At 49.3% G+C, this 15078-nt stretch overlaps 2 protein-coding genes across 3 annotated transcripts in view; one reads left to right on the forward strand and one right to left on the reverse strand.

Moving 5' to 3' along the window:
- Positions 1–15078, reverse strand: part of SNRPB2 (small nuclear ribonucleoprotein polypeptide B2) — a 123466-nt gene that overhangs the window by 69041 nt on the left and 39347 nt on the right. The gene's annotated exons all lie outside the window — the stretch shown is intronic.
- LOC131482979 (ral guanine nucleotide dissociation stimulator-like) lies at positions 1948–5707 on the forward strand. Of its 2 annotated transcripts, none has more exons than XM_058679608.1 (6): positions 1948–2100; positions 2682–2729; positions 3139–3359; positions 3635–3938; positions 4991–5193; positions 5443–5707. In XM_058679608.1, exons 1-6 carry the CDS (start codon positions 1958–1960, stop codon positions 5703–5705), a joined length of 1182 nt encoding a protein of 393 aa, XP_058535591.1. In that variant the 5' UTR covers positions 1948–1957; the 3' UTR covers positions 5706–5707. The 2 variants fall into 2 exon arrangements, with proteins under 2 accessions (XP_058535591.1, XP_058535592.1); XM_058679609.1 differs by having other exon boundaries at positions 3638–3938.

Here is a 15078-nt window from a genome sequence, read left to right on the forward strand (position 1 = left end):
AACCTGGAGTCAGAGCTACATCTGGGCCTTCCTAGCAGGTGCAGGGGATCAAACACCCAACCAAGCTCCCACTGATGTGAGAGGCACATTAGCAGGGAGTTCGAGAGGAAGTGAAGCAACTGGGCGTATGAAATGGCACCCTAGTTTAAAAAAAAATGTTGTTCTTACTATAGCTGTGATGTTCACTCTTATTTGATTGATATTTTCCTGAAATGCATTTTTATTTCTTCTGATTAGTAACACTACATCTGTAGAATCTCCAAGCATTGGGATTAAACTGAGATTTTACTCGTGGCTAGAGCATTAATTGTTGAAGTCTGCTGGTGATAAAGCGACATGCTCAACATGTTGTATCAAGGGTGTAATATTCAGGTGGAAAAAATAAAATGGTGCAAAATGGTTTTTAAAATATATTCTGTGAAGCTCACTGACTTTGGGAAAATTCAGCAAGCCTGAAAGGGTGAAATGATTATAAGTCTTGGCTGTTTAGTACCTAATTCTTTATCCTCCCCCAAGTACATTGATCATCTCACTCTGGATTTCAAAAGAAACCTTTTGATAGAGGTAGAATATATGACAAAATTGACCATGGAGGACCAAAGGCTAGAAGCCCTGTTTGAAACATGCCCAGATCATATTTACAGACGGGCTTTAGGTCTACAAGCCCCAAATCTCATTTATATCTGTGATCAGAAAGTGCCACGTCACACATACATTATCACGCAATGTGGGGCAGCATAACCCATTCTTGTGCCAGCCATCCTTGGGGTCTCCCTAACTCTGGGTTTGTGCAAGAAAGGCCTCAGGGTGCATAGGTCACACGCGTGCTTTGGGTCCAGACACCTGAGGTAACCCTCAAAAGGAGATATTAGTATGACCCCCTACAAGCAGAGGAGATGCGGGAGGTCTTGAGAGGTGCAAGGAGTGGTCCAGGAACAAAGGCCTGGAGGAAGGAAGGGCTGGGTCTGACAATCTGTCACCTCCCAGTGTGGGCCCTGAGTCTCAGGCTGCCCAGGGAGCTGGGGTGTGCTGCTGGTGTGACTGTGTGCAGGCAGGTGTGCACATGGCACCTGTGACAGGGCCCATGAGGGGTCCACAGGCCTCAGGGGAGGGCTATTCTAAGGAAGGGGCTCAGCTGAGTGGGCCCAGGAAGTGACATCACTCCCTGGACAATGATGGAACACAGCCTGGGTAACCCCGGTAACCAGGTGCCCTCACTCTGGCACGAGTGGCCCAGCCGTTCAGTTGCCAGAGCTTGGAGGAGACGATGGATCCCCGTTGTTTCCCGCGTTCGCGAGGCCCAGACCTCGGTCAGCCCCGCACACAGCCCAGATACAGACAGTGGATCAGCCCACGTCAAGACTCATCCACTCAACTCAGTCTGAGGCTCCTAAAGGTAACATCAGATAGCCTACCCGGGTTGGCCTCTACTTGAGTCCTGCTGGGTGGCCCTGTAACCTTCGTGTCTCTGTGTGTGTGTGTGTGTGTGTGTGTGTGTGTGTGTGTGTGTGTTGGTGTTGTAGGTTCTAAGGAAAATTTGTCCTTGGAAGGGACAGGGGGTTGGTAGGTGTGGGGAACAGAGTGGAAGCATGAGACCCCTGGGAGACCTGGGGCACCGAGTCTGGGACCTGTTTATAGCAAGCGCCTTGTCTCACCACAGAGTGACCCGAGGACACCCAACAGGAAGGACTCCAGTGGAGTTCAGACCATCAAGGCAGGCAGGCCTGAGGGGGAGCCCTCGGCCAAAATACAACAGTCAACAGCAGCAGAGCCGGACCCTGCCAACGTGGCCAGAGCTGAGGAGCCAGGACCAGTCCTGGGGAGAGAGAAGCCAGCACAAAAGCCACCTGTGCCCTCCTCCTCGGCACCAGGACCAGTCCTGGGAAGCCCTGAGCCAGAGGAGCCAGGAGGCGCCTCATCCTCTCCTTCTGTGGCTGCTGCTGGGCCTGGGAGAACCATGGATGCAGGCATGGTGAAGAGAATTGTATTCCAGCTGGTGCCTGCACAGCAGAGGGGGGACCCCTTCTTTGTGCCTGCATTCCTCGAGACCTATCACAGGTTCGCCACCACCCACCAGGTCCTCGACCTGTTATTCCAAAGGTGAGGCTTGCACCTGCACGCACAGGGGCCTGCACTCACCACTCATGCTTGGGTCTGGGTGATGCTCTGACTCTGTTTCAGAGTCCCAGGTTGCTCCTGCAGCCTCTTGGTACTCAGAGGACCAGCCCGGGGCTGAGAGAGGGCATCCAGGTGCCTGGCCCAAGGAGAGGGCTGCTCGGGGCTTGGTTCATGCCTGGTATTTTGCCCACTGTGTAGAGCTCCTGTACCTCAGGGAACACATCCCACAGCCATAGACAAAGCACTTCTCTATTCTGATAAGAGCTTTCAGATTCCTTGTGAGGCCTTGTGTTTGGAAGTGTACAGATCCCAAGCCCTGAGAGTTTTCAGGGAGGTTCCAGGGTCACTGCATTTTGGGGGGGGTGCTGGCTGAGGTCACACATCAACTCGCAGACTTAAGTGCCCGCTGTGCAAAGGCACCTGTCCAGGACACATGGCAGCCATCGAGGCACAGCACAGACCTATGGCCATTACTCCTCTCACTCAGGGAGATGTCCCACATCTAGAGCACCTCTCATGTGTGACAAAGGTAAATTCACGTGATACTTCCTGTCCTCCTCTAGATACCACAACTTTCAAGAAGGAAGAAAGCAAGATCAAAGCTGCAAGGAGTGAGTGGGTTTGGCACAGGAGGAGGTTCCACGATCCACAGCTGGGATTTTGGGGGTGTGGAATGACTGGCTATATCCCAGTCATGCAGACTTGCTCTGCTTCCTGCCAGAGGTCTGCAATGGAGAGTGTTGCCTGCAGGAGGAGGAAAAGTTGGGTGAATCCTGGGATCAGGACAGCAGGGAGAGATCACCCAATCACAACCCATCCGAGCGAGGTTGGGCATTGCAGTCCCATCCCATGGGGCTGATGGGAGGTGGGGAGGAGCCAGCTACAAAAGACTCCTCTCAACCCTCCTACACATGGGGGTGAGCATCTTGTTCCTAAAGCCCAAAGTCACAGGCACCTGGTAGGGCTGAGGGACAGCAGAAGCCAGGTGTGTGACTCTGCTGCCCACGTGTGTGTCCCCAGGGCCCTCTGCTCCCTCCTGGAAACCTGGCTGCAGCGTTATCCTGGGCATTTCTATGAGGCCAATGACCTGAGCTGCCTGAGGAAGCTGGCTACTTATGCTTGGACCCAGATGCCATATAGTGACCTGGAGTTCCAAGCCTTAGAGCTGCTCACGCAGCTCATCAGCGAAGAAGAATACAAGGAGCTGGAGGCTCAGCTGGAGTCCAAGGCTGAGCCTGAGGGTGAGGAGTGCTGGGCTGGGTGTGTGAGCGTTCAGAAGACTATCGGGGCTGGACCACACTGGAGGAGGCTGAGACTGGTGTCAGTGGGCACCAAAGAGCAGACTCAGAGCCCTTAGGACTGCAGCTCAGTGTGGACAGTGTGGACAGGGACTTCAGCAAGGCAAGGGGCACCCTCTGTTTTTCCCAGCAAGTGGGAAGAGCAGTGGTATTGATGTTTTTTCCTTCCTGTCCTGACCTGTGCATTTCTCTCTGCTTCCATTTGGTGCCAACCCCAGCAGCTGCTCCCCAGCCAGAGCCGCAGGAACCATCTCTGCCCCAGGCAGTCCAACCTCCTGCCATCGAAGTGCTGCAGCCCCCCAAGGGTCCTACCACAGAGCCAGACTGTGAACCCAACAAGGCACAGGAACATCCAGGACACGTCCTTTGTGCACCCAACTTGTCGATGGCCAGCCAGCTGGGGATCCTAGAGGCAGGCACGGTGCAGAAGCACATGAACCTGCTGCTACCTGCACAGCAGGCAGGCGACATCCTGCAGAGGTTCACGGGCACACATCGCGTGCTTTGCCTGCTGTTCCCCAGGTGAGCACCTGACCCTGCAAACACAGGGATGACTCGGGGAATCTGAAATGGGTGTTGGTGATGCCCTGGGACTTGCAACTCTTCAGATCATTCCTGCCAAACCTGTATGCTCAGAGAACCAGACCTGGAGTGATGTCAGGGCTGCTGGGATTTACCCAGGAAGGGCTTCCAGATGCCTCTCCTGGTGGAGGGGCTGACCAGGGATCTGATTTAGGATTTTCTTCACCCTCTGAGGAAGCTCTGGGCCCCAGGCCTCTCTTCTCCTGTCCTCCTTCTTGATTCCAGCTGCGTGTGTATGTGAGGGTTTCTGTCCAGTGTTGTTTGAGTTTGCACATCACAGACTGGAGGAGGATTCCCAGACCAATACAGATCCCTGCATGGGAACTGGTTGGGTTCCCTGACTCAAACAATGGCATTGGGATCTGCTCCTTGAATGCAGGTCTCTGTCCAGGACCTCAGCAAACCTGAGGGCATAGCACAGCCCAATGTCAATGTCCTCCTAGTCAGGGGTCAAACACTCAGATCTCTGGGAAGGTACAACACAAGAGAACACAGGTGATGCCTCCTGTCCTCCACTGGGTCCCAATCTTGGGGCAAAACTGTGAGGAAGAAGATGGACCAAACCAGTGAGAATGCTTTGGGACATGAGGGACAATACCATCTGCACAGCTGGGAAATGAGCCGTGGCTGGCTGCAGACTGGCTGTGCCCCCAGCTCTCCCATTTCCTCTGATTCCTGCTTGAGGACAGTGGACGAGGGCATTGTCTTCAGCAGGAGACACAAGTGTCAGGGTCTCCAGGGCATAGCGAGCCAGCTGAACTGAGCTCTGCTACAAATGATTGTAGACCCTCTGCCCCATGCCTTTCTTGACCAGAGTCAGGTGTTCATTGTGCAGTGGGGGGCAGCCTGCACCTGTGTGGGGTTCCCACTGCCCTCCTGCACATGGGGCTGAACTTCCTCTGTCCAGAGACCAGCCCCACAGGAGGAAAGGACAGCTGAGGGTCCCCAGATGCCAGATCCCTGACTTTACTGTCCTCATACCTGTCCCAAAGGGCCCTCTGCTGCCTCGTGGGAACCTCATTGGATTGTTACCTGGTGCACATCCACCAGCCCCAGCACCAGGCCAGCCAGAACCAGCAGCTCATGATGTACCGCCAACCTCGCATGCCTCTGTCCTACCTGGCCCTGCGTATCTACCTTCTTCTGAGCCAGCTAGAAGACCAGGAGCCCAAGGAGGCAGAGCCTGAGCCTCAGGGTGAGGAGGGTGGGTTGTTTGGGTGGTGGCTGGGTGGAGCCCTAGGCAGGGTCATCAGGGCTCTCTCATGCTGGGTGGGGGTTACAAAGCTGCTATGTTCTGAGGGTATAGTCCAGGCTCAGAGTCCCAGGCCCGCAGCACAGTCTGCTGGCAGAATGGGCCTTCTCTGTATGGCCAGGGCTGTCTCAGACTTGGCAAAGGCAGCGGCAGGGGCTATGGTGCTCATCTTATCTTCTCTTGCTGCTGCAGGTCTTACCAATGATTCTGTGCCAACTCCTACAGCTGCTCTCCAGCCACAGGCCCCAGAACCTGCTCTGGAGCCCCCAGAATGCCCAGGAGCCAAGACCCAGGCAGAACCTCCTCGCGGAAAGACCACACGCTGGCCCTGGAGCCGCCTGAGGCTGCGCCAGAGGAACCACAGCCAGGGCCGTCCACAACACCGACTCCCCGGCTGGGTGCGCACCCTGGGCACCTGTTTCTGCATCCAGCCCTCTGGCCAGAGCCAGGGGTGAAATCCCTGTGGCAGGAGTCGATTGGACCCTGGCAGAGCCAGAGCTCCCCGGACCTTCCAGGTTCACCTAAGCCAGAGCCACCCCCAACTACAATCCACCTGTTACTTTCCCTTTCCCCTCCGTTATACCTCACATTAATAAATACATTGAGTTTACATGGTGAATTGTGGATTCTAGAGTACTGAGTCACACCCCATGCTGTGCAATTCTGTTGTTGTTCTGTGCTGCACAAGGCAGTAAGTGGTGTGCTCCCTGGAATCTCAGGGTCCTCATCTGTGAGTTGAGTACCCGGCCCTCCCTATGGAGCACCTGGGTCATGCGGATTGAGCTGCCCTGTGCCTGCTGTGCTGAGTAACCAGCACATGATATGCATGGACATGATAGCCACTCTCTCATGGGGCTGATACTTAGTGGCTGTGACCATGTCCTCGTGGTTCACTATGATCTATCTGCATGACAGTGCCTGTCCCTGTGCCCATGGGTGTAACATTGATAGGAGAGTCCCAGCACTGGTTGCCAGAGCTGGTGCAGGCAGCAGTGTCCACAGCACAGCAGGGAAGCTGGGCAGCGCCCGGCCCCAGCCAGCTGCTGCCCACTGGCATCCAGGTGGAGACCGAGGTGCCTGCAGATGGGGACATGTGCAGTATCCCTGGTGACAGGCTTGGCTCCCTGCAGGCTTCCTGCTGTGGCCAGGTTCCTGGCTTGGGCACTAAACCCCTGCTCACCATGAAGAAGGGGCTGCTGTCACCCCCACCTACAGGGAAACAAACAGCTCAATTCCTGCATCTCAGCTCCTGTGTCTATCTGAGAGTGTGGTACTGAATCCATGAAAGCCCCAGAAGTCATTCTTTCTCTGTCAAACATGCCCTCAGCTGCTGCCACCCCAAGATGTTCCCAGACCCCCTTCACAGGCAATGTACAACCTCCCTGGCTGGGGACACCAGAGTGGCATGATCTGTCCTTGTGTTCCCTGCTTTCCCCACTTACTTTTTTTTTAAAAAAAGAAGAGTAATAGGGCCCGGCGGCGTGGCCTAGCGGCTAAAGACCTCGCCTTGAAAGCCCCGGGATCCCATATGGGCGCCGGTTCTAATCCCGGCAGCTCCACTTCCCATCCAGCTCCCTGCATGTGGCCTGGGAAAGCAGTTGAGGACGGCCCAATGCATTGGGACACTGCACCCGCGTGGGAGACCCGGAAGAGGTTCCAGGTTCCCGGCTTCGGATCGGCGCGCACCGGCCCGTTGCGGCTCACTTGGGGAGTGAATCATCGGACGGAAGATCTTCCTCTCTGTCTCTCCTCCTCTGTGTATATCTGGCTGTAATAAAATGAATAAAATCTTAAAAAAAAAAAAAAAGAAGAGTAATAATCAACTATGCTGACATACTGGTATAGTACCAGAAATTTGTCATTTGGCACTTCTAGAATGCCCACCAGCTACTGACTCGTTTTTTCTCAGCATTGTGATACTTTCCTAGATTTAAGGACGAATGTGTTTCTAATGACAAAAATTCATAAGCTGCATTTCGGCGTGATATTTATTTTACTAGAAGAAAATGTCATCCCAGATGGAATTAGAGGACAGAAAAAATGATTGTCCTACATGTAAGCTCTGGAAAAGCATGTTTTTGGATGCTTCAGTTGACCTAGTAAGGATTATCAAGGCATGCACAAAGGTTCTTCCTAATGCTAAAGAGGTGAGCTGGATTGGCTTGCAACCTCATTTCCTCAGTTCAATGGTGCTTCCTTGAAAAGCTGAAGAATAGTGCCTGGCTCTATAGTTCAACGGCTAAATCCTCACCTTGGAAGTGCAAGGATCCCATAGGGGTATCAGTTCATGTTCTGACTGCTCCACTTCCCTCCCAGCTCCCTGGTTATAATTTGGGAAAGTAGAGGAGGATGGTCCAAAGTTGGGACCCTGAACCCATGTGAGATACTTGGAAAAAGCTCCTGGCTTCAGATCAGCTCAGCTCCAATTGTTGTGGCCATTTGAGGAGTGAAGCTGCAGGTGGTGTTCCATTCTTTAGTGGATGAGATTGGGTTTCTTCCTAGTGTGGTTTAAAAGTTTCCAGAAAGAAAGCCCGAATAAGCAAGTCTTTATTTAGTCTTGACTTCAGTCACAGCTGCTGAGTATCCACTGGTGAAAGCAAATCCCACAGTTGAGTCTCCAATTAGTGCAAACCATGTCTAAACCAAGAAGTTTGTTTTATTTCTTAAACATTTATTCATTTCATTCATTTGCATGACAGAATGGCAGAAAGAGAATCTTCTGTGATTCGTTCTCCCAGTTCCTGCATTAGCTGGAGTTGGCCAGGCTGAAGTCAGGAGTCAAGAACTCCATCCAGGTGTCCCACATGGGTGGCAGGCATGCAAATACTTGAGTCATTGTCTGTTGCCTCTTAGGAGCATTAGACAGAAGTTGGATCAGGAGCAGAAGCAAGGCTTGAAAACAGTAGTACGAATATGGGCGTGGGCATCTCAGGAGAGACTTGACCTGCTAGACCACAGCATCTAATTCCTAAAGGCATATTTCATTAAGGATCACTGATTATGACAATCTACCACACCAAGTAAGCATTCACTGAGGGCACACTATTTACCAGGCACTGGGCTAAGCATTTGACATATGTCATTTAATCTATTGACTATAACAGGTACCTTCATCAATGTTTTTGCAGACATGAAACCAAATCTCAGCTAGGCCCAGAAACTTTTTGACAATCCAAGAACAGGAGTTGACAGGGCTCGGATTCTTCCATGAATCTGGGTACTAGTAAGCTTTGCACTCTGCAACCGGTAAATATATGTCCCAATAAATATTAGGAGAAGGAAGAGACAAAAAGAGAGAAAAGAGGGAAAGCTTCAATAATCTCTATGAATCGAATTACTTCAAGAACAATTTCTGGCCTCTATTTCAGAGAATAAAATAAATAAGGCAAAAAGCAAAAGGAAACAGGCAGTGCAGCTCAAAGCTGTTTTGTGAACTTCACCTTTCCAAGAATACACCTTAGCAGAAGAAGCCAAAGAACTGGAGGTCAGAGCCTGGAATGACTTATAATTACATGGGTTACTTGGCTCTGAGGGTTTGGAAGCTGATAAAAAGTATGAAAACCCATTGAAATCTCGGTAATACTTGATTTCCCCCCTCTTGCCCAATTTTACATTTATTTTTAAACCACACACAAGAAAAAGCAAAGATATTAGGCCAATTACATATTGCAATCTGCAGATAAAGTCAGTGCAAACAATCGCAGATGAGTCCCTCAGAATGGGAGTGTCGTTATCTTTCTTAGAAAATAGGCTATGGCTTGGAAAGTGAGCTTCTCCACAGAGACACAGAAGCCCTCTCCTTAGATAAAAATCTCATTTATAATCCTTTTCTCAAATGGGGAGAAGGAGAAAAGATTTGTTGAGATGGAGACTGCAGAAGCAGATAGCAGCACTCCCTGGCTGCAGCCTGCACAAACTGGAGGAAGGCACTAAAGGTTACATGAATGAGGGTCGTTAATATTCACGCAGCATCTGGAGCTGTGTTGCCAGGAGACAGTAATGAGAACGGAGCATCTTCCAGGTCTAACGGCACTGCGACTGCCACATCAATCCCGCTGTCCCCAGAAATGAGATCTCTATCATTTGCAAACAGGGAAGCGTTGGTGGCTTGGCTGTCATTTCGGAAGGTCACTAAAAGATATGCAGATGAGCTGCCCATATTTCTTGGGCTGACACCCACCAGATTCCCTCAACAGCTTTGCCTTTTCCGGGACACCATCTGACAAGCTAACTTAAAAAGCAGTGGAGGAATCTGAATATTCACTCTTGATCCTCAGGACACCTTCCCAAATTCTGGCTTGTTGGATTGGACTTCCTTTCAAGTATCTGCTTCCAGCTCTTCGGAAGCCATTAGTCCTATCAATTGTGTAACTTGTGTAAAGATCATAGCTTCTTCAACTGCCAGCTCCTGAAGACTGGCAATGGAAAAAAGGAAAAACATCTAACCCATGAGCCCTGTGTCTCAGTTAGGGTTCTCCTTGAAGCAGATCCTGAGATAAAGATTTGACTGAAAGTGTTTGTTGGCATCAATCAACTAACAGAATTCATAACATAGAAGGAATGTTCCAAGTTCTCATCCTTCTCCTTTCTGTCAGGGCCAAGAGTTTTCCCACACAAGAGGAGACACTGGGTAGGTACCCAATTTTTTCCATATTCACATTGAAATTTCTCACTTTTTTTTTTAGCACTTTTAAATATGCTCTTTCATGTTATGCTCATTCCAACTTCATCACTGTCCTTCAACCTTGAGCAGACAGCAAGGAGCTGTAGTGCTATGTCTTAGGATTTAGTGCTGAGCTGGTCACTTCCAATGCTGAGCAGATTTTAATGGCTTCTATTCTGAGGCAGATGCCCATGGATGGAGTCTCCAGATATTTCCAAGTAGGAGGCAGAGGCCTACACACTGGAGGATCTGACTTAGATTTGTATATATCACCACCATCTTCTTATGGGCCTGGTGTGTACGTCTGAGACTACACAGCGTCTGGCGAATACGAGAGCCAGGTGTGACACAGCTGGGGCACCTAGAGTAGCTTAGAATTGTCCCTCTCACAACCTTAGGTAAATAGCAAGGAATCAGCAGACTGTTTGGGAACTCAGTGACAGGCTCATCGAACCCAACACTGAGCAGATCCTAAAAGACCTATGCCAGTGCCTGCAGAGCCTCCGGGCCTGCCCAGCAGAGTCCCATGGTCCTGGTTTGTCAGCAACGCCCCCGTTGCCATATACCCCCAGTCGAGCGGAGGGACTAGGGTTACAAGGAAGACAACACACACTGGGCCATTTGTGCAAAGAGAATGCTGCCTTTATTGAACTCCAGCCTGCCTTTTATACCCTCTGGTTCCTCCCAGTGTTTTTCCACCTTTCAAGCAGCTCCTAAGACCCCCAGGGGCATCCTGACACACAGGAAGCAGGGAAGCAGGAACTTGCAGTTAAGCCAGGAACTAAATGTATCAGGGCAAGATTGTGCATCCTGTTACCCCCTGCAAAACAAGCTAAGCTGTGGAGTTAACCCTTGGGAGACCGGGCCCTGCACTGGTTAGGCAATCTTTTATCTTAGTAAACATGAGTGACTGACAGGTGTGAGCCCATCTTAGCAGCAGAAAGACCGTAGCAGGATGTGCCACCCCCAAGCTTTCCAGGTGTGAGTGGGATGAAGGCTTCACATGTGATCTTGCATCATAGCATTTGTGGACACGACAGGGAGTCTGGGCTACCACTGCTCCCAGGAAAAGGCTTGTAGGAATAGACTACCTCTTTTTAGGCACTTACTTGTCAGCTTCATATGTGGGACAAACCTGAGTCTGGGAGTATTGTAAAATTGATTCAGTATGGAGTTGATGCGGTAGTGCAGCAAGTTAAGCTGCCATCTGCTGGACCGGCATCCCATATAGGCATCTGGGTCCTGGCCATTCTACTTCTGACCCAGTTCTTTGCTAATGAACCTGGGAAAGCAGCAGGAAATAGTCCAGGTGCTTTGGGCCTCTGTACCCGTATGGGAGACCCAAAACCTCCTGGATCTTTGCTCCAGCCTGGCCCAGCCCTGGCCACTGAAGCCATTTGGGGAGTAAACCAGCAGATGAAAGATATCCCCTACCCTGTACTTCTCTCTCTTTGTAAGGAGCCTAGTCAACTCAGTTACAAAAACAAGCAAAAAATAAGTAATGCCATTCAATCATGAGCAGTAGTTATTAGTAAACATTTCTCAAATGAAGCCTCACATATGATGAATACATACATTTATCCTCTGGAGAACTAATGCACACACTTTTGCTGACTGAGGTAGAAAGGTAAATTGTGGGAGCAGAAGGTGTTGGGATCGAGTTATGCCATCAACTACCCATGGCTTCCTCTGCAACTGAGGGCCTTAGGATCCCTGGCTGAGTCCAGTCATTAGCTAATTTCTGGACAGCCAGACGTTATGAATGGATTTGACACTTTTCAAGTATTATAAACACACACAAAGAGGAATATAACACAGAGACTGTGTGGTGCTCAAAGCTTCAAATGCTTCCTATATGATCTTTTACAGAAAAATCTGCCAAGCCTTGCTTTGCAACATCACAAACTTCCTAACGTGGTACACTGAGGACACTGTTCACTTCTTACCAACACTGAATAACCTGAGTGAATTATGATGAAACACCACATGAACCCAAACTGAGACAACTAAATGGAATCTGTGATCAAGTGAGTGGCAGCTTATCCAGAAATGGAACATCACTGCAATAACGGATGACATTTTAATTACCTGTATAGATTGGTTATCAATATTACATCAATTATATCATTTTGATTTGTTGCTATAATACTTTGAGGCTGATGAGGATGTTAACATTTTGAGAAGTGAAAAGTGTGTAAGAACTCTTTAAACTTATTTTCAAATTTTTGGATGTAAAAACAGCTCAATCAGAGCTTAACAAGTAGCAACATCTAGCACAAACCAAGATCACTTAGCAGAGCAAACTCTGAAGATGTAATAGGCCATTCCTTAGGCAAGCAGGAAAGAGGTGATGCAACAGACGTGATTGGGATAAGATCTGAAGTTGAAGCTGACATAACATGTCGACTGCCTTAGAACTCCTTTAGGTAGCAGTACAGTCCTCTAGCACAAATAAAACGTGTTGGAAAATGAAAGAGCAACTCACCTAGCAAGCAGGCCAGCGGCTGGCACGGCCGGACTCAAGGGCTCACGCAGCCTCATCAGATGCACTGTCCATCTTCCTTGTGGCACATTTCCACTCCCCTGCAGTGACGTACTTCTCAGGCTGACTTTGTGTACAGGCTCACCTTCTTTACAAGGAGAAGTGGGAAAGCAGGCTCAATCCATGAGTATCCAGGAATAATCCTACTGGCCTCAGAACTTTTTCCCACTGCAGGACCAACTTTTTGGGCAGCCACAGCAGACACCCATTTACCAGTCCTGGGCTGTGTAACTAACGCTAAAACCGGAGTGAGGCGGGATCACCTTCATTTGAAATAATGAAGAGTTGGAAATAGATTGATTTCCTGATAAGAAAGGATGCCTCATGCAGAGAGAAGACAGACAAAATGAGTCACAGTCCATGTGGCCTTGTGAGCAGGAAATGTATGGACAGACAAATCCAAGAGAATTGCTCAGACTTTTAATGGTGAACTGAAGCTCAGGCTGCGCCTCTTGCCAGTCTCAGAATCCTTTCTGGCTTCCCTCCAGAGGCCTCTGCTCGAAGGATCTATGCTTACCCCTACTGTGAGACTCTAGTAACCCTGGCTAAGAAATGAAGGTATACTTGCATTTTCTTTACTTGCCACATTCTCTCCAGACTGTTAAGAAAAGCAAACAACAAACCAACCCTAGACTTTAAAACTGTTGAAATCTTGAGGATTTCCCTTATCCGTCCTCCCTAAAACCTTTCCTCCCCATGCTGAAAGTGAGACCGGTTCCTTCTCCCCACCCGCCATCTGTTATCCTGACATGCAATTACCAGGAAAGGGAGAAGAGGGAGCCGGGTTGACATGCACCAAGTGGGCAGGGCTCTGCACAGCTCCCAGCAGCCCACACTCATCCATCTTCCCATCTGCATGGCCCGCGGGGAACGCTGGGGAACTGAGGGTCTGAAGCTGGAGCAGCAGATTGTGGTGGGAATAGAGCAGGAGGAAAGCAGTCAAGTCCTAGTGAGCAACTTCTTTCCTGTTGCTATTTGTCAGCTCACAGAGCCCTGCCCCAAGGTACGGAGATGACCCGCACGAGCAGAAGAAAAGGAGGAGAACAAATCCGTGCACTGGCGGACTGGAAGCCACCAGGTCTTAGAGCAGGACTGGCTCCTGAGCTCAGCCTGAGCCAGGGCTGTCTGGGGAGTGAACCAACAGATGAAAGATCTGTCTTTATCTCCCTCATCTCTCATGGTCTCTTTTGTGTGTGTGTGTGTCTGCATTGCAAGTAAATATATAAATAGAAAATTTAAAAACAATTATTTGCAAGGAGCTAGGACATTAAAAAAAAAAAAAAAGGAAGAGGGGGGCATCTAATGGCATCATTTATCCTGCTTATGGCTAAGTCTATCGGATTGACTTCCCTTCCCAGGGACAAAACTGAGCAAGACAAAGTGGGCATGCCTCTTTTCTTTGCACTGGGCACAGTTAGAAGACTTTCTACTCTCTCATTTTCAATGTGCCTTATTATCAGTTGTAAACAGCATCTACTACTCCCGATCTCCAAGAAAATGGCTTATCTTAAATTAAGTTGATGCATTCTTGATGAGAATGTAGATGGTAGTCTTGAGCCCCGACAGTAATTTTCATCTCATCATGAATTGTGTTTAATTTCTAGTCACCTTCACTGGATTTGTTCCCAAATTATGGAGCAAATCAAATTTGAATCCCAAACGTGCTTGGTGATGGTTTCCTGACAGTGTGTTGCTTCTTTATGTAATTCCTTCCTGTGTTTATCTTTGTGTATTCAGCCCACACAAGGGTGCTGGCTGGAGTTCTAGCTACTTCACTTCTGATGCGGGTTCCTGCTATTCCCTTCTGTGAGGCAGCAGAAGAGGGCTCAAGAGCTCAGGACCCTGCCACCATCCTGGGAGATCCACATGGAGTTCCAGGCTCCTGGCTTTTGTATAAGCCAGCCCTGGCTGTTGTAGGCATCTGGGGAGTGAATGGATACATGTGAGATTTCTTTCTCTGTTTCCTCTGTCTCTCTCTATTATATTCAAATAGATGGACATAAATAAATTAACATTTTAAAAGATGGATTCGTTTTTCCATGAACTTGAAAAAAATATTTATTTATTTAAAAACAGATGACAGTGAGAGGGAGAGAGACAGAGAGATTTTCCATCTGTTGGTGCACTCCCAAGAAAGCTATAATAGCTGGGGTTGCTAAAGGCAGGGTCTTCAAATGCTGCTCTGATGTAGGATAACAGCATTACAAGCAGAAGCTTAATCCACTGCACCACAATGCCAGTGCCTCAGTAAACTTTTATTTTTTTAAGAGTTATTTTTTTTTATTTGAAAGATTTACAGAGAGAAAGATTTTTTCCATCTGCTGGTTCATTGCTCGAATGACTGTGATAACTGGAGGTGAGAGCCAATGCAAAACCAGAAGTTAGGAGCTTCTTCTGAGTCTCCCATGTGGGTGCAGGGACCCAAGAATCTGGGCCGTCCTTCCTTTCCTTCCCAGGCCATAGGCAGGGAGCTGGATGGGAAGTGGAGCAGCCAGGACACACACTGGTACCCATATGGGATGCTAGAGCCATAGGTCTCTACCTATTAGTAGGCTATAGCACCGTGCCAGCCCTCCTCTGGATTTTTTGAAGTGCCTTTATATAGGCGCATGTTGATGCAAGT

Source organism: Ochotona princeps, chromosome 22, assembly GCF_030435755.1.
Source record: "Ochotona princeps isolate mOchPri1 chromosome 22, mOchPri1.hap1, whole genome shotgun sequence".
NCBI lineage: Eukaryota > Metazoa > Chordata > Mammalia > Lagomorpha > Ochotonidae > Ochotona > Ochotona princeps.

Coding starts and splice junctions, on each gene's coding strand:
- LOC131482979 (XM_058679608.1), top strand. CDS start 1,958: ATGGATGCAGGCATGGTGAAGAGAATTGTATTCCAGCTGGTGCCTGCA. Junction 2,101..2,681: donor CTCGACCTGTTATTCCAAAG/GTGAGGCTTGCA, acceptor GTCCTCCTCTAG/ATACCACAACTTTCAAGAAG. Junction 3,939..4,990: donor CTTTGCCTGCTGTTCCCCAG/GTGAGCACCTGA, acceptor CCTGTCCCAAAG/GGCCCTCTGCTGCCTCGTGG.